At 41.3% G+C, this 18,479-nt stretch overlaps 1 protein-coding gene across 9 annotated transcripts in view; it reads left to right on the top strand.

Moving 5' to 3' along the window:
• Positions 1-18,479, top strand: part of CAP (Cbl-associated protein) — a 407,290-nt gene that overhangs the window by 181,140 nt on the left and 207,671 nt on the right. For all 9 annotated transcript variants that reach the window (XM_071583869.1, XM_071583868.1, XM_071583873.1 and 6 more), the window contains one exon: positions 10,160-10,311. In XM_071583869.1, coding sequence (XP_071439970.1) covers positions 10,160-10,311 — 152 coding nt within the window. The remainder of the gene's footprint in view (positions 1-10,159; positions 10,312-18,479) is intronic.

The following is an 18,479-nucleotide window of genomic DNA, read 5'->3' as shown; positions in this document are numbered from 1 at the left end:
GCCAAACGTTACAGGTATGTTACGGGCGAATTATTCCGAAGAAATCTAAATGCTAACGAAGTGTGAAGTGAAAATAGTTACCAACGGATTCGTTTTCTACAGTGAATGAATGCACTCGTACAACTCTTGTGACAAGACAAGAAGAAAGGAAGGAAGAAGGTATGGGGAATAGGAAGGCTGTAGAAGGAAGGGATGAAGGTGGGTAGGAGAATGAGGGGGAAATAGGGGAATCGGCTGAAGTAGGGTTGGCCCAAGGAGGGGTTGAGGGTTGTGCGGGTGGGGGAATGGAAGGAAGAAGAAGCGAGACGGTAGGGGTGAGGTAGGGGGAAGGTGGGGAGGGTGTGGATGTGGGAGCGGGGCAGAGGAGGGGGTGGCGGAGGGACGGCGATTCCTTCCTTCCCAGAGTGCGTACACTCGGGCTCATTCTGCCCACGTGATAAGTCGGAGAGAGAAAGGGAGGAGTAGGGTCTCTTTTGACGGGGGCGGTAGCCTGGCGTCGTCGCCGTCGGGGGGCGTCTCACCCCGTAAAACCTCTCTTCTCCCCTCCCTTCAGCCGGCGCTGGCCTTTTGGGTTCGGCCCAAAACCCAATACTCCCGCAGTCGACGATTCCACGCACACACTCGTAAAAAGATCTGGTCAGCCTTCGGAGGGGAGTGATCCGAAGGTGTGCTTCGCTGCCACTTCCGTCGCACCCGACGGTTTTCCGTCCCTTTTCCGCATTGCTTGACCCACGGTGCGTGCAGCGAAAGCTCGCGGGTGCGCCCAGTTACCTGAGGAGATGGGAGGGAAACAAGTTACAGGGAAATTTTCACCATCGACACCGGCGCCACCGAAGGATTCCGCCGTGGTGCCCGGCCACCGCTCTTCCATCTCGCCCCAAGGGGAAGGTGTCCTCGCCTAAGACTGAAGACTCTCACTCCTCGACCCTTTTAGGATTGAAGGCTCGGCGAAGGTGACTGAGGGAGCACGCCGGAGTCCGGGGGGATCGTTCCCCGCACACGGTCTCGAGTCAAGTGCCCCCTGGATTATTTCCCATCCATCCCTCAAGTGTTTCGCCCAATTTTAGACGTGATGGCATCGTCTCGGTGTTGCACGTGGTGTTCCCGCGGTGGTCTCCCCCACCGCCGTCCCCTTCCCCCGTCGCCGTGATCGGAGGGGCGCCTTCTCCCGTTTCTCGTTTTTCGCGAGTGATTCCCCGCACCACCTCCTACCTTCCCCGACCCCTTCCCGCGGCGCAGCTGTTTTCCCCGCCGTCGACCTGATTGGGGAGGACGTCGTTTTTCTGAGTGATCTGATCTCGTCGAGTGTTTCATTTTTTGTTTTCTTTTGGCCCTCCTCATCCCCCTTGTGTTCCCCGAGAAGGGATAAGATACAATCGACGCTGCGCCAAAGCGGTGGGATGATTCCTCCTCCCTCTCCCCCCACTCGTCGTTGTGCATTGTCACGCGAGCGTGTGCTGTAGCGATTGTCACGCGGAGAGAAAGGATTGTACGCACCGCATAACGCATGGCTCTGGAGGTTCGTGTCGTTTCCTTCTGAATAATTTTTTTCACGCTTCATTTCGCCGAGCGGGTCTGGTTCAAGCGTCGTTTCCACTAGCGAGGAAGGTGGTGTGCTTCCCTCGTCTAGGGTGTGGAGAGACGGGGTGGGGCGGCGAGCAAATGAGTGAAACGAATTCCGTAGCAATAATATAACAGGTGCCGGCGGCTGGGGTGAGGGAGAGGGGAGCCGGCGACGCACGCTTTGCGAGGACGGAAACTGCGTCACCGACCCTCGTTTGTGTGTGTGTATCTGTAAGGGGGGGGGGCGGAGAAGAGGGGATATAAGGAGGGGAAGGTTTGGGGGCGGAGTGGCACCCGAGCTCCGGGAAGACGCGGTTCCGAAGGTGATCGTTTCTTTCCTCCCTCCCCTGCGCGCTCCCGTCACCTGGGCGGTCGGGGGGAGTGTTGTTTTTTTGCACGATCGCGTGCCCTACCTGTTCTCGAGCTACTAGAATGGGTGTGCTCCCCATATAGGATTCGTCTTCGCTCGCCGGAGTCCTAGTTGCATTTTTTTGCTGCCACGAAACTAGTGACGCCTTCAGGAATTTTGTCATCGACTCGGACTCGTTTAACTGCCGTCTTGCCACCGTCGGCTAATTGTGCTGTGTCTGTCTCAATGAAACCGGCCGCTGAGAGTAGTAGTTGGGAATTTATCGTCGAAAATTCGGTCGCCGTCGCAAGATTGTTGACGATCAGAGTCAAGGATCGTAATATATCAGGTTATTGTGGTCCACCAACATATTGTGTCGACATTTAAGTCAGTTTCCGTGGGGCGATTTATTCTTCTCACCATCGAACTCCCAGGCCGACTTGAGCTCAGCCATCGGGGATTTTTCCACCACCTGACGATGAAGTTTATTGCGTGAAGTATTTTTCTTCTTGTCAGAATCTTCATTTTAGCTCAAAACCTGGTTTTCCCCGTTGTGCGATAAAATTCCCTCTGGAGAGGAGGAAGATTTTCTCCGTATCAGCTGAAGTTCTTGCCCTGGAGATCACTCAAGTTTCATTCCATTCTTGCACTGCGTCCAGCCACACGCTCACACTTTTCGTATTCACTTCTGATGACACGAAGGCGTCCGCACAGCAGGCAATGGTGTCGCAATCAAGCAGTCTGAGCGGCCACGGATAAGTATGTACGAAACTTGAGAAGCGACGTCCCAATCGCACACCCGAGCACTGAGAGAGGACGTTGCCCGGCCTCTCGTTGACAATAACAGTAAGCAGCAGTTGTCCCGACTGTTCTGTTTGTCCCAGTTCACCTTCCAATCGCAGTTCCTTAGGGGAGGGCACCGGCGTGCGATAAGACCGGGGCCACGTGCGGCATGGGCGTTAACAGAGGAGTGGGGCGGAGGCTCCGGGCGAACCGGCGAGACTCCCGAGAGATCCCGGGTAAGCAGTGAGAGAGCCCTCGGACGTTCGCTTGAGTGATTGACTGTCGCGGGCAGGAGGGAGGAAGAGAACCGGTGGTGATTCCTCGGGCGACGCGTGAGGTGGGAGTCAAGCCGGGAGTCGAACTCTCCATCGTCGACGGCCGGGAGGGCGTCTTCCCCGACAAGGGGGAGGGCGTGTGACGACATGCTCAAGTTCTGCCCGGGCGCGCGCCGGAAGGAGTTCACGGTCAGTTGCACCCCCGTCGCGAATTCATCGTGGCTGCCTTGATTGCTTCTGTTACATTTTTACCCCTCTTCCTTTGGATCAGGGTTGGTTCTAGACTGAGCTTGGGGACAGGATTCCACTGTCTTGCTGTCAAGGAAAATAATAATAGCATAACACCGAAGGTTCTCAAAACTTTGGTATTTTAAAAATCAGTTGGAAAAATAGTAATTGTAGGAGTGTTAATCTGTGGAAATGTTTGACGTTTAAAAACTACATTTACTTGGATTTCCTCGGACCATAATTTTAATACGAAGTGAATAATTTAGGAACCTTGTATTAATCTTAGAAAAGCTGCTTGGAAATCGAACTCAGTGTCCTTATGAATTTGCGGAAAATCAAGGCCATTAAACCGGTTTTGGAGGGTTAGTAACTGAATCCGTCGCTACCTATGATCGTTATTAATTTAAAATTGCCAATTTTCCACAAAATAAGATTTATTACGACCGTTATTTTGTGGAAATTTGCCAATTTTTAATTAATCATGATATTCCACCATACCACACCTGAAACGTCCATTTTTACCTATAATCGTGTTAGAGGCTCTAACGGTTGGATAGTGCGTATATCGTCTCTAAACTTAATCACCTGTGAAAATTCGTCGCAAAAATTTGCATTTACTATTTATTACTGGCACATTAATTATTGGAACTTCCTGAATGAGACGCTATATATATAGTGGCATTGGTTTTCCTGCGTAAAAAAATCATCGAGCTATGGAATGGCGAAGAATCGGGATGAATAGTTATCGGGATAGTTATAAAGACAAGGGAGAAGTCAGGATTGCCCAATATCTGTTGTTTTTAACTCATATGCTAAATAGAAGAGTGTTAAAAGTGGCACAGTAAGGTCTTGCTAAGGGAATAAAATTGGGTGGCTGATGATTAAATCAGTTTGAATTCCATGGTTTGAGGCTCTACACTTAGCAAAATTCTTGATCACTGAATAAATAAATTTATTGTTTTTTCACGCAAAACTTCTTTGTGAAAAAAGATTAAGTTTATTTATGCAGAAATCAGTTAGGATTGCAGATCATCAACCAATGGTGACTCAGATAGCCAAGGAATTGCAAATATTTTTGAGTGATTTTTAGGAGCAATGCGAGAAGTATGAGACGAATATTAGTCTCAAGGAATAGAATTAATAAGATGATCAAGAAGTAGGAAGGCTAAGCAGGGAGGAAAAATAAAAGTATTGCTTGAGCAGTTCACCTATCGGGGTAATATTTGGAGAAAAAATGGGCCTAGACCTTGGTAGGAATTATAAGAGAAGAATAGAGTAAGCAAAAAAAGAACTTGGAAAAAGGAAATTGACGGAAAAGCTAGCTAAACACTTTAAGCAAAGATTAGGAAAGACTTTAATAATATGGAGCGTAGTGCTATAAACCATAAACACAGTAATCAACCCAAAGGTCGGTTTGGTAGGTGATGGCAGAGTTCACCCAGTCCTAAGCTCGACGTCGTGTGAATATTCACACATCAGGTTAGGGGGGCCAGTTCCTTTCCCTGTGCCGGTTATGGTTTCCCAGGAGGACCTGGTACCCGAAAAAAATATGGATGCAAAATTTAGTATCGTATTTGCAGTAAGTGAATTGAGTAGATCGGAAAATTATGAGATATAAGTATAGGATGAATGGATTTAACAAATAATATCGAGAACAAGTTAATCGACGGAGTTGTAAATATCTTTCCAAGAAAGGAAGTTTCCAGATTAAGTACGCAAAGTCAAAATTGAGAAAGTATTTGGGGAAGCAGTGGAATCTTATTCACCATATTAGAAGGTGGAATGTTTGTTAAAGGGATAGAGTTATTTCACGAACAGATAATAGGTTTTATAGACGGCAAGAAAGGAGCCATAAGTTATGAAGGGCCCAAGAAGGATACAATATAAGGCAAACGATAGAGTCCGCGCGATTCGTAGTGCATAGTAGTTGAGGGTAGAAAAAGAAATTTTGCATTTGCATCGCAACCATGGTCGTGTGAAGTATTAAATCTTCATATGGAAGTGCAAAGTTTCTTTTTCTACCCTCATCATGAAGGAATACCACAAAGTTAAGCCTGGAACTGTTATGCCAAGTAGTTGTTTTGGACCGTCTCAATCGTATTTTTAATGGTTAGAACGCCTTTCAATTTAATTGTAATTGATATATTAGGCTGGTTTATGGATCTCCTCCTCGTTGGCATCACGATAGCGACCTTTCACCCACTCTGTTGCAGATGTTCTCAAGCCAGACTGTGGCGCATACTCACTTCGGCTTGACCTAAGGCGGCTGCAGCAGAGTAGCTGAAAAGTCGTCATCAACGTGGTGCCAATGCGTAGGTGATCCATAAATCTAACTAAATCACCTAAACTCCGAGAAAAGTTTCGCCAGAAACTCTAATGGATGCATAATTTTGAGAAACGGCGCCAGTGATTTTCCATTCGGTTTACTGTTTGCTCATATGAGCTACTCCAAACGCAATTGGCATCCCCCTTAATATTCTGTTAATATTCTCCGGGTTTTTTGCGAGCTCAATTGATTAACAGAGATGAAGGCTACCATCTCCACAACGCGTGGAAGAGAGTTCTCCGGGAACGGACCAATCAGCGAGCAGCCACTAGACGGGACCACCTACTATATATAAGGGTGGCAAAATTCCGAGTCCCTCATCTTCGACCTGAAGACGCCGAATGCAACTTCGGCGTAACTGTTGTCTGAATCAAACAACGACGCGGTGGAACCCGACAATGCAGAATACTTCATCTCATGGTTTTGTAACTAATAATCTTTTTGTCATTCTTGGTTAATGAGTTAATATCCGTATTGAAATTGCACCGTCCACCTTTATGATACCGTTCGTATTGTCTTTGAAGAATTGAAATTTTTTTAGCACTCCAGTTTTGCTTCGCTTTTATCAAGTACTTGCAAGTCTTCAGATGCAGAAACCTGTGCAAGGGAGAAATTTTACGGCAAAGGTGTCACATGTGCGTATTTATGCAACCTCAAATTCTCTCTACGGGCAATTTTAAATGGCAACTTTGTATTACGTGAATGTGAAAACTTATGCGGCTGTTTATATTCTAATGTAGGAAGGCCCACGGTAGATTTTGTTTGGGGAATAAATTTGTGCTTTCCAATTTGCAATAACTAAATAAGTGACACTAATTTTATTCCATATGTCAAGTTGATTCATGAGATATTAATTATGTTATTAGAAAGGTTTACTTGATGAAGGAGAATGAATCTAAGCATGAGATACCGAGGTTTAACTACCAGCGGGTTAGGTAAATAATTTGGAAGGTAATAGAGCGAAAGTTATTGATATGAAAAGAAGAAAATATTAAGGATACATGTATAAATGTATGGGACAAATTAAGGAGGACGTAAAAGAGAAAAAAATCCAGGAGTGAGAGAATTAATACTGATAAGAGAAGAATGTAGAACTGCCGCAATGAACCAGTCTTAGGATTAAAATACTGATGCTGATATAGGATATAAATGAAATCCTTTAGTGTTTTTGTATTAATTGAATAAGACGCACTCGGATGGATTTTTGCAATAAAAAAACTCGAAAATTTTCAGTGCATCACAAATCATTGTCAATGGGCTCATTAGGATTTGAACTTAATTTAAAACGGCGATTGATCTTCTGTTAGGCCACTTTGTAAATTTTGATATTTGAAATCTTTTTGTTCTTGGCTTTGACACTTAGCTATAAAGCAGTGCGTTAGTGGAAATTAACTTCCAAGGCAATAAAGTTGCTCCTGAAGCTTTTAAATTACCATTTTAAAGGAGCTAGATAGTTATGTGGCATTAAACCATTCACGACTCCGAAGATTTAGGGGAAGTTAACTCTTGATAATTTCTGCTTCCTATTTTCATGTTATTTGTGAAATAGTAGAGTGAACAATTTTTTTAGAAATTTTAATGCTCAATTTAGTTGTCTTTAGAAAGTTCAATGAACGAATATTCATTGAATCTAAAGAGGATTTTTCTGAGAAAGCGATAGAGTGTGATGCATGGGTTAAAGCCAATTAGTCTTGCGTCTACTAAACTGAACTGCGAATCGGGGTGTTTGAGTATTATTGCAGATTATGGTACATGGAAGGAATTGGTAATGGACAATTAGTGTTAGTGACTATGGCCACTCACTGAGGAGCTCCTTTCCCAAACAAGAAAACGTCACAGGGAATAATGTGCGTACTTCAACCGAAATAACTGACTATACATTCACTTCTACAAGTTTCAAAGTCGTAGTTTATCATTTAAATGTTATATTTCACAATAATAATATGTGTATGTTATGATTTTCACAAATTACGTTAGTAGTGACTGCAAGAAAAAATAATTCATTTGGGAAAGGTGTGGTAGGCCTACGATTTATTATTGACCCGCATCCAATAATTACACTTTTGGTGACCCTGAATGTACGGGTGATTCTCCTTTACACTGAATAAATAAACTTAGTATTTCTTCACATAAAAATACTTTATTTAAAAAAAGTGTTTCGTCTAATAACAATGAAAATTTAACATAGCATAAATTCAGTGATGGTAATGAAATAGTTGCGATATGACGGATGTGTTAGAAGGATAAGAAAATAGACACGAAAAAACGGATACGTGATTTAAACGAAGTTTCGGCAAAAAGATGAAAATGAAACCAGAGTTATGGCTCTCTAGTATGTTGTAAATAATAAATAGTAGCGCGGGTGTTAATAATTATTGAAGTCAGAATCCTTTGCCTATTTGCGCTACTTACCGATCTAGGCCATGGAGTGATTTTCACTTATAGGTACATGCTTGTGGCAGATGTTTGACGCGTTGAATGTACCGATCCTTCCCGCGGAGAGGTGGTGAACCGTGATGGTCTTGGGGTGAAAGGTCCTCTTGGAAGTCTTCTGGCGATGTCGTCTTTCCTTCATAATGCCTTGCTTTCCATTTCGAAAACTATCCGCGTACTCGAGGGGAGAGGATGAAAGGGGATGGGGGAGTGGCGGGGGAGAGGGAACGGTTGTTCCGTGGGCAGAGGAATGCTTTGGCCTCCGTCGACAGAATCCCTAATAGTGTTGGCTCAAAGAAGATACCCTCTCGACGTCTCAGAGATTGCTTATCGACCAACTCCGTCACAGTTTGTAAAGTATCAATGTAAGAGCATTGCGGATATAGTAATTTTCAAAGGTTATTTAAGTTTGAAACAGTCCCTAATTCCACCCGATAGATTATATTTAATAATAGTGCTACCCAGTAAGTCACGGGAACCTGTGGCTTTAGGGCCGTAAGGACAACGGAATTAAGGACAGATTGATGGGTTCCTCTTCACCAACGTGATAGTTTAAGCCACCGGAAGAGAGCATGTTACTACACGTACCTTGAAGAAGCAGAGGGAGAAAGCTTTTAATAGGAAGATAAGCATCAATGCATGGTGTTTTTGTCCCATGTGGAGGTGATTTCGTGACAAAAATGCGGATTTAATTTGAGAGATAGACGAGTGGAAAATGGAATTCAACTACTCTGGAATTAGGATTAGAAATATGTTCAACAATATACAACTCTAATCATGTGAATAATGCTTAACGTGCCGATTTAGTGTTGTCTTTGGATGAATACTTTGACATCGAAAGAAAAGATACACAATCTCACTCCACATCTATGGAATAGGTTTCAAGAGAAAATGAAATTAAAACAGCCTCACGTAATTTTCCACTATATATACAGGTTTCCGTATACACTACGCATTTCAGCGCCATAACGTCATCACTAGGCAAATTAACGGACACCTTTTTATGCTTTGCCTGAGTTCCTGATTGCTCGTCTCGTTGAAATACGTTTAATATAGCGTCGTATTTCAGCTCCAACTTTAGATTCTGTCTCAGGTCAAGCAGCTGTATGATACCTATTTCTTTCGCCGAAGCTTATACATTTATTTTCTGGCGGATTTTACCTTCAGCCTTTTTATTTCTTAGAATAATATTTTCTGAAATAAGTGACAAATTCTTGCAGGGTGTTATATTTCGGTCTAATTAAAGAAAGGTAGCTTATTCTCCTCAAATTTTTATCAGTGTATTTTTAAGCTTTTTTAGAAAGTGGTACCGAATACTGACACCCACGTGGAGTCAATGTAAAAGATGCACCAAAATATTATCTCTATGGCCACCAACGCTCATTGCAACTTCTCCGGGTGTACAAGTAGGGCTCACCACACACTAAAAAACTTCTACCGAATTAGAACTGAAACCGTCTGTTATTATTATTCCTTTTCCAATCAGTACTTATTTGTTCCTTCCACCTTTTTTAGAATTTCATTGATGAAATGGCGTGTCACATTTGGCCCTCGGCCCTTCTTTGCAAAGCTTGGTGCTGGATACATAGTTTTTGGATGATCTCTAGGATTTTACAAGGCCGTGATCTATCATGTAGTAGGTAATCCATTTCTAGAAAAAACGATAAAAACTCCTACTATTACCTTGCAAACATAAAATGTGTTGTTTTTTTGATATGCATATGCTATGGTAGAAGGATAAACGGAGGCCTTTGAGAGTTAAGTGCAGAGAAGAATGAAAATAAATGAAATGGGTGGAAAGGGAAACAAACATTGAAAGTCTAGTCATGGTAGGTCTAGAGAAAAGGTTAATGGAAGGAATTCTAAGAAGACAGCGCAAGTGAATATAGGCTATTTAGCGCTATGCTAGTTGGAGCTTAGGAGTACAGTAGTGTGTAGTCCCAGGGTCCATAAAAAAATCTACCTTATCTCTACTAACTAATACTAATGATAATAATGATTCATATATAGAAACCTTTTAAGTCCACATCATGTGAAACTAACCTGCGAACAGGGTCCTTGTTTTTGCTATTCACGACAAGCGACTGATCCACGGCATGCCGGTACTTGCGGTTTTTATGCGAGTGCTGTCGCGTCAATTGCCTCTTCGTGCACCAGCGGCGAACCCATTTACATCCTCGTCTCTCTTCCTTCCCCTTGCAGGTGAATCCCGGGAGCAAGGCCGCGCAGAAGGGCGTCCGCGAGGGCGACGTGATATCCTCAATCAACGGACAGCCGACTAGAACGCTGTCCAACAGCGATGCGCACGCCCTCCTCAGGAACGCCGGCCAGTCCCTGCGACTCGGACTCAACGAGTGAGTACTTGACAGACGTTTACTGCTCGGCCGTATGGTAGAGATGCATGGCCTTATCTTGTAGATTTAGTTGAGTATCTTGTCGTTTGTTGCTATGAACGTATGAGGAAGGAGTTGGTGTATATTTTTCAAAAGTATATACGCCCATGCTAACGGAAGAAGCTCTCTACTTACTTTCACACTGGTCTTAATTCTGTCAGCCATTATTCATATTTACATGCAGACATTCTATTCGTGACATTAACTTCGTAATAGCCGCCATCATCTTACCGATTCATCAATCCTAATACTGCTTCGACGCAGCTCTAAATTAAATCCCATCGGCTAGACCTCTTTTTTCAAACTTTTAATTTCTTTTTTCGTCAGCTTACCCTCGATATTTCTTTAAAAATATTTTCTTGGTATCTCCAAATTTTTTTCAATATGTTTTCGCGGGCCACTTTGTTTCACTGAACATATTTTTAGTTAAATCAAGCTCAAGGCTGGAGGAATGCGTCAATTTTGATCTCTAATAAGATTCTATTTCTAATATAGACCTAGATATGGGATCCGGCCCGAAGAAGTTTCATTCCTGGCCTCGAAAATTTTAATACGAACGTTATTTGATACTATAAACTCATTAACTCCTCCATTATTCGAGTGATTGGGTACGTAAACTTCAATATTACTTTTGTTTGATTTGTTTTATTCATATTGCAAATGCAAATGCATATTGCATATGCAAATATTTTCTTGGTATCTCCAAATTTTTTTCAATATGTTTTCGCGGGCCACTTTGTTTCACTGAACATATTTTTAGTTAAATCAAGCTCAAGGCTGGAGGAATGCGTCAATTTTGATCTCTAATAAGATTCTATTTCTAATATAGACCTAGATATGGGATCCGGCCCGAAGAAGTTTCATTCCTGGCCTCGAAAATTTTAATACGAACGTTATTTGATACTATAAACTCATTAACTCCTCCATTATTCGAGTGATTGGGTACGTAAACTTCAATATTACTGTTGTTTGATTTGTTTTATTCATATTGTCACTAACCGAAGTATTTTTACTTCTCCAAATGTGACTATGACTGCAAGTCAATGCAGCAATTTCAGAGTGTAAAAATCATTCAAGGCGAATGAGTTTTACTCTCTGAAATTGTTGCATTGAAATGCATATTAGCGGATAAATCCATTTAAAGTTACTGTTCCGGCATCTCCCGCAGTTTCTTGGAATATGACTGTGATGATTTTCTCACAGGTTGGGTTGACGCGGAAGAGGCAGGAAAAAATTGTAATGCTGAAAGAAATGTAGAGACAGGAATTATGTGGAGTTGGATTGTTTTACTTTACTTTTGATTTGAGAGTTAAGTTTGTAGATGATTTTTTTTTTGATGAAAGCCGAATTTGGACAATATGGAAGATGTAAAAGTCTAGGTGTGACTTACTGGAACTATGGATTTAGAGAAGAATAAGAAGAAAAATCTGGATGGATAAGAAAACCGACAAAGTAGCTCTGAGGGAAGTTAGAGAGGAGAGGAATATGATAAAAAGGTACAGATAAAGTCGTTAGACATGTACTGAGTAAATAGCTTTCGAGAAAATGTATGGAAGGTAAATTCTTAGCATGAAAAGGAAGAAAAAGACGAAGAAATAAATTCCTAAATGATATACAAACCATTATGGCTGTTACAATAGATCACGAATTTAAGAGACCAGAAATGAAAAGGCCCTGCCTTTATAAGATGATAATGAGGTTTCGGTGTATTTATTTGTTTAGTGTCGACTTAGATGGGGGCTTAAAAATGAGGAAATACTAAATCAATGAATCTATTAAAAAATCATCTACCTTGATCAGTGATTCAAAGTATTCTATTGGGATTTTTTAGTTATATAAGTAAGGAAGATCATTATCTGCCATGAGTAATCTCTGATCGATCGTACGAATACTGCAGTACTTTGTTGAACATTTTGATGAGGGAAATAACGCAAATTTAATTAAGTTAATTGATGAACATTTAATTACTGATCAGTAAATAAAATCATCGAGGAAAATTCATGGTAAGCGGTTCGTCAGCTTAAAAATTTTGAAAATATTTGTCCTTAAAGCCACTACATATCTGATCAATTTTGCCACTCTATCCGTAATTTTCAATGATTCGGCGGCGCCAAAACGTGCTATAAACTTTATAAACATTTCTAGAATGATCATGGAATTCGGTAAATGTTTTTGCCCAATGGCGTTAAGTTCATAGTTATGTTCATTGAGGGATCGCATAGAAATTGGGTTTGAATTTTCAAAAAAAAAATTGCAGAAATTTGACGTGACTACTTGTTAAAAAATGGCGGAATATGAGAAGTGTTTATTTTTCTTTTTTTTATTTGGGTGACGTCATCCCTAACGTTTTCTGATTTATTATTTTTAGCAGCCACGGTAGTTGATTATGTAAGGTCTTTCTAAATGAATTTAAAATTAATGGATCACTCATAATGACTCTTTTACAGAACGTTAATTTTAATGTTTTCTTAGAAGATAGTCTTCATGGAGTTGGAGAATTTTCTTCTTCGTTTGCGGATTGTAGTGCCTAAAATTAAAGGCCTTTCAGTATCAACTGTAGGCCCTAGAAGATTAGTTAAATCGATGAAGATAAACTCCCAAGGAAACCCCTTTTTATATTAAGAAATAGCTTGGATTCTTAGCGCCAAAATCGATTATCGCCATTCCTTCTACGTATTCCTCACTGTTTTCCGTTGCCATAAATCATATTCTTAAAGTGGATGGATACAGTTATCAGTCTTTTAATGGATGTGTAAATATTTGCCTTTGAAATTGCCCCAAAATGCGTTACTCATGGTTTTCGTAAATAGTGGAGTATTTGGATGAGTTTTTTAATTAATACTAGCAAATTTGATAATGATTTTATTTCAAATTTCATTCTACTTGAAGAATGATTTGACAAATGTCATCTATCAAATTTTCTCTTCTCTTCGAATTTCGTGATGCTTGCGTTTAGGTTTTGAGAGCTACAAGATGACGAGTACTGATTTACTCAGTGGAATTTGGATGGGCGTTCTGCCAACTGCGGAGATCTGAGATTGCGCTGTTATAGCGTTGCTCTAGCGGCGTACTCATTGCGGCTGAGCTGATCTCATATTCACGATGATTTTGAGTTAACAAACAGTAATTGGCCGTTTATGATCCACATAAAATATGGTCATGTTTTAATGGATGTGGGTACTAATACCATTTCCTGGAGAAGTGGGTGAGAAATAATTAATTCCAATTTTGGTTGTTAACATAATATTTTGGTATAATGGGAGGAGTCAACCCCAGCCGTACTCTTATTAATGGGCAAAGAATGGGTGAGGGAAATTAGAGAAGATATATGCAGTAAATCAATAAATATTATAAAAAATAACTGAAAATAAAAATAATAATGAAATAAATATAATAAAAACTCTAAAAATAATTGAAATAAATAGATAACGCAAACGGTTAGAACCATAGTTTGTCTGGCTAAGGTTTACTTGATAGCATTGACCCTCGCCTTTGTCAAACATGCGGCCATATTTACCGTTTGCTACATAATATTTTGGAACCAACACGACTGCATTTTCATGGATTCCCAGTGACGCAGTCGAAGTGTACATTCACTTTTAGCTTGAGGCTATGTTTGTGTTCAATCATGGTTTAACGTGTATGTTTTAACCATGAATTATTTAATATAAATTTCGTGCAGTTATTTCGGATAAATTAAATGAGATCATAGCGGTATCGCTAACACTCACTCCGGCAGTAAAATTGACGCTTAAAAAGAAAATAATGACTGAAAATGATTTGGCATGTACAAGTATTCATGTATGGTACCTATCATGGCGAGTTGAAAAATAACCGAATGTGATGAGTCCAAATTATTTTACTCGCAAATATTTTCATTATTAATTTCATTGCATTCCGTGTACAGGTTGGCGTTTTTATTATCATCGGGAGATTCTTATGAGTCATCATAAAATAAAATGGGTAAAGGGTTTTCATTAAATATGTTCCTCTGTGAGTTTTTCTTTTTGATGTAACCGTATCAGCTATTTTTATGCAGACTTTTTCATCTCACCTTTAAATCCATTGAAGATCAATGGCCCTTCAAAACAAAGTATCGGTCTGTTCGCGTATCTAGTTGATTCCTAGTTTGGTTTCTCTCGAACCATTTCATGGCGACTGATTAAGTTCTATTCTTAGTACGTCTTCATTTCATGGGATGTGATTTAGAATGTTTTATTCACGACTTAATTACGTTTGGCTGTAGGGGCTTTTGAGTGACTTACGGCTTTGGGAAACAAGTCCCAGGATTTTCACTTGAAAGGGCGCCATTTGAAAAGAATACCTCAAATGCATACAGCCTGAAGCCGACTTCATTTGCAAACTCGTGTCGGAGTGAAAGGGGCTAATGGACCATTCTAGGAAACCTGAATCCGTGAAAACTACCCTTTAAGCTTGCCCTGAGTATTTAAACGGCCTAGAATATGTTCCCGATGGACTCAGGCACTACATTAAACATATGTTCTCGGTAGCTTTAGGTAACATGGCTCAAAAACCTTTAAGTCCCACCCTGCTTATTACAATGACTCATCCTTTAGCTTCTTATACTTTCTATGTCCTTTATTTCCGTCCGAAATGGATACTCTTTTGAATAAAAGACCTCCACCTCGCTTTTCGCCTTTGTAGTGCTAGAAGAATAATTACAGTATAAGGAATTTCATCGATTGAATTTTGTAATAAATGCATACAATGCATAAATACCTATAGAATCATCCCGTAAAATATATTTATGCAAGGGAAAAGTGTTTTGAGTCAATGTACATTTTTGTGACAGCATTGTCTCTCTCTTAACACGTATTCTCTTCTTAGCATTACTAAGCCACATTAGATACTTATTATTTCATTATATATTATTAATTATATGATACAATTATAAAACCATTATAAATAAATATCCTTTATCCTAAAACAATATTCAAAAAAGAAAATATCGTGTTCTTTATTTTCGATTTACTCATTTTCAACCTTTTCAGCTATAATAAGTATAGGTTACATCGATTCAGCTAAGTATGCCTTACATCGATAAAAGCATTATGGGGCATGATATCGAAACCATTTAGTTGAAAGGAAGTTTAAAAAAAATTGATTAAGCTGGAAATAATTTCATCTATACCATGAGATTTTAACTACGAAGTAGAACCTAGAAGTTCTTCTGATGTAATCGCCGATAAATCTTAGGTAAAAGGATTCCTTTAATGAATCATCCATCGCTGCCTCTCTCTGTTAAAACTACAGAGGGGTGCCTCAACCAATGTGTGCTTAGTATCGTTTCAAAGAATTAGGTATAAAAGCCGTTCAATATCTGATTTCCAGTAGTTTTCCAGGTTTATAAACTTCCTGCCTTGAGTGCTCCGTTGTGATTTCCAGTCAGTTTCAAATGTTAAAACGTAAACAGAAATAAATCTTCTTCTTCCTCTAAAATGTAATAAATTTAACCTTTTGCTAAGTCTTCGAGCCTATAGGGTATTCTATAACTTATTCCCTAATGTCTAAGTGACGCTTTCCTGTTCTTTTATGGTTGTTTTATGGAATATTAAATTACATATATCTTGAAACAAATTCTATTAGGGTTTTCACCAAAATTCTCACAGGAAACCTGCATGTACGTCTATTCCAGCAAGCCACCCAGTGGGCGTGTGGCAGAGGGCATTAGGTCGTCATTCATTATAATGATTATTTAATGAGTGGTCGTAAATTATGTTGCTTTCAATGATAGTTTCGAATTTCGCGAGTGAAAATTGATTCCTTGTATTGATTGGATCTGCTGGCAAGTATACTTAACTTATCACTGTATCAATATCGCCTACCAACTAAGTTCTCTGATAGGGATAGGATCATTTGTCGTCTTCTGTTTCATCTTTAAATCTCGAACGATTTCTTAAGTGTAGTCTGTAATCTCTGCGTTACCAATGTCTCCCGACTGAAACCATCGACATGAATACGAACAATGTTACGCTTTCTGATTGTTTGTTAATATTCCTTACGATACGGGAAAATTTTCTTTGTGTCCCGTAAAATTCCATAAGTATGTCCTGCATGGTGTCCCGAATACTCTCTATGCATTCAAGATGATTTCTAAATAACGTATCATTTTAAAATGTCTGTAAACCACGAATAATAACATACTTTCTTCTCTCTTTCGTCGATATATTATTTTAAATATGTAGGCCGACAAAATCTGCCTTCTTCAAAGGATATTGCATGTAAATGCGTCTACTTCATTTTACATCGGAATTCAAAGTCACACTCAAGCATTACATTAGTTCAACAACGCTCACTGTAATATTATACTACGAGGGTCATCCGGAAAGTAGTACCCGTTCGTGCCGTATGAAGTGCTGACGACGCGAGTAGCCGCTGGACGAGGTCAGATAGCTTCAGTGGCTTGTCTGCCTTCTCTGAGCCAAGTTGCGTGACGCTAGCATTGCCTGTGTTGTTTCTGTGATTGTTTACAATGTTTAAAAAAATTGAGAACGCCGCCAGTTGTGAAGTGAGGGCAGTGATTAAATTCCTCAATGCAAGAAACGTTCGCCCATGTGATATTCATCGCCAATTAAAGGAAGTGTATGGAGACAATGTAATGGACGAGTCGTCTGTTCGGCGGTGGTGTCGCAACTTCAACATGGGGAGGGGGAACACACACGACGATGAGCGTTCGGAGAGACCGTCTGTCATTACAGACCAACTGGTGAGCTCAGTTGACGAATTCGTGAGGAACGATCGGCGCGTCACAATTGATGACATCTGTGAGCATTTTCCCAATGTTTCTCGGACAATTGTTCATGAAATTGTTAAACACCATCTGCATTATGCAAAAATTTGTGCAAGATGGGTCCCTCGCGTATCTCAATGAGCTGGCGGCGAAGGACTATGCAGCAGGAATACAGAAACTTGTCACACGTTATGACAAATGCCTTAATTTGCTTGGAGATTATGTTGAGAAGTAGTTTAAAGTATCCTCTTTCAAATAAAATTTTTTATGTTTGTTAATATTTACTTTTGTGTCTTTATTTCACGAACGGGTACTACTTTCCGGATGACCCTCGTATGTTTGTGTTAAGGAGTATTCCTTTTCTCTTTGATTTTAATTTTGGTACATAAAAATGGAAAATAGTTCACAATCTCTGTGGCTCGTCTCAAATGCCGTAAATTTTGCAAATCGGCTGAAAGTCATTTATGCTCCTTTTCGTTAAGCTAGGGAACCTGGAGATATATGTCCAGGCTACGGTTTTTGTTTACTAATTCTCGTGGACGGACCCCCGTTACTCCGGTCGGGGCTCCACTGTGTTGCCTTTCCAGCCGCCTAGGCTTCTAAGGCAGGGCGTCGTCTTCTGCGTTGTCACGGCGTTCTGGCGATCCCTGCTACTGAAGCCTGGGCCTCTTCTTCGCTGGGAGGGCATCTTGGCGATCCATGCTCGCAATGGGGCGCTTATAGCGGTCCCACGTTGAAACCTGGATCTCTCCGAGGCGTCGGATGGTGGCGACGTCTGAATCCGCAGCCCTCTCGAAGAATCTTCGAGACAGCTCCGGAAGAAGGACGTTCAGAGGTTCCATGTTCCCGTCCTGGTGCATCTCTTCCACGCGGGCGTAGCGCCCGCATCCCAAGATGCACCGTAGCGCAGAGTTCTGCACCACTTGGATGAGATTGAGGGTAGACTTCGGCACTCCTGACCATACCGGCGCTGCGTACGTGATGACAGGCAACACGCACGCTCGGTACAGTCGACGCTTCGTTTCCGAGCTCAGGACCCCCGGACGAATAATCGGCCGAAGCCGGTTAAGCGCCGCGAAGGCCTTCCCTCGGACACGTCGCGCTTGGGCGTTCCAAAGGAGTTTCCGGTCCATCAGCACTCCGAGGTAGAGAACCTCGGATTCCCACGGAAGGGTGACTCCATTCACCGACAGCTCCTCTTCTGTCGGCGCTCCTCTGCCGGTATGGAAGACGATTGCCTTCGTTTTCCCGGCATTGACTGCAAACCGCCAGCGACGATACCACGAAAGTAGCTCGTCGACGACGATCTGCAGCCTCTCCACGGCGAAAGATATTCGCCGGGAGCTGCACAGGAGCGCCGCGTCGTCCGCGTATAGTG

This window comes from Hetaerina americana, unplaced genomic scaffold (genome assembly GCF_022747635.1).
Source record: "Hetaerina americana unplaced genomic scaffold, ioHetAmer1.1.p SCAF_15, whole genome shotgun sequence".
NCBI classification, from domain to species: Eukaryota; Metazoa; Arthropoda; class Insecta; order Odonata; family Calopterygidae; genus Hetaerina; species Hetaerina americana.
This window is presented reverse-complemented; position numbering and strand designations above follow the sequence as displayed.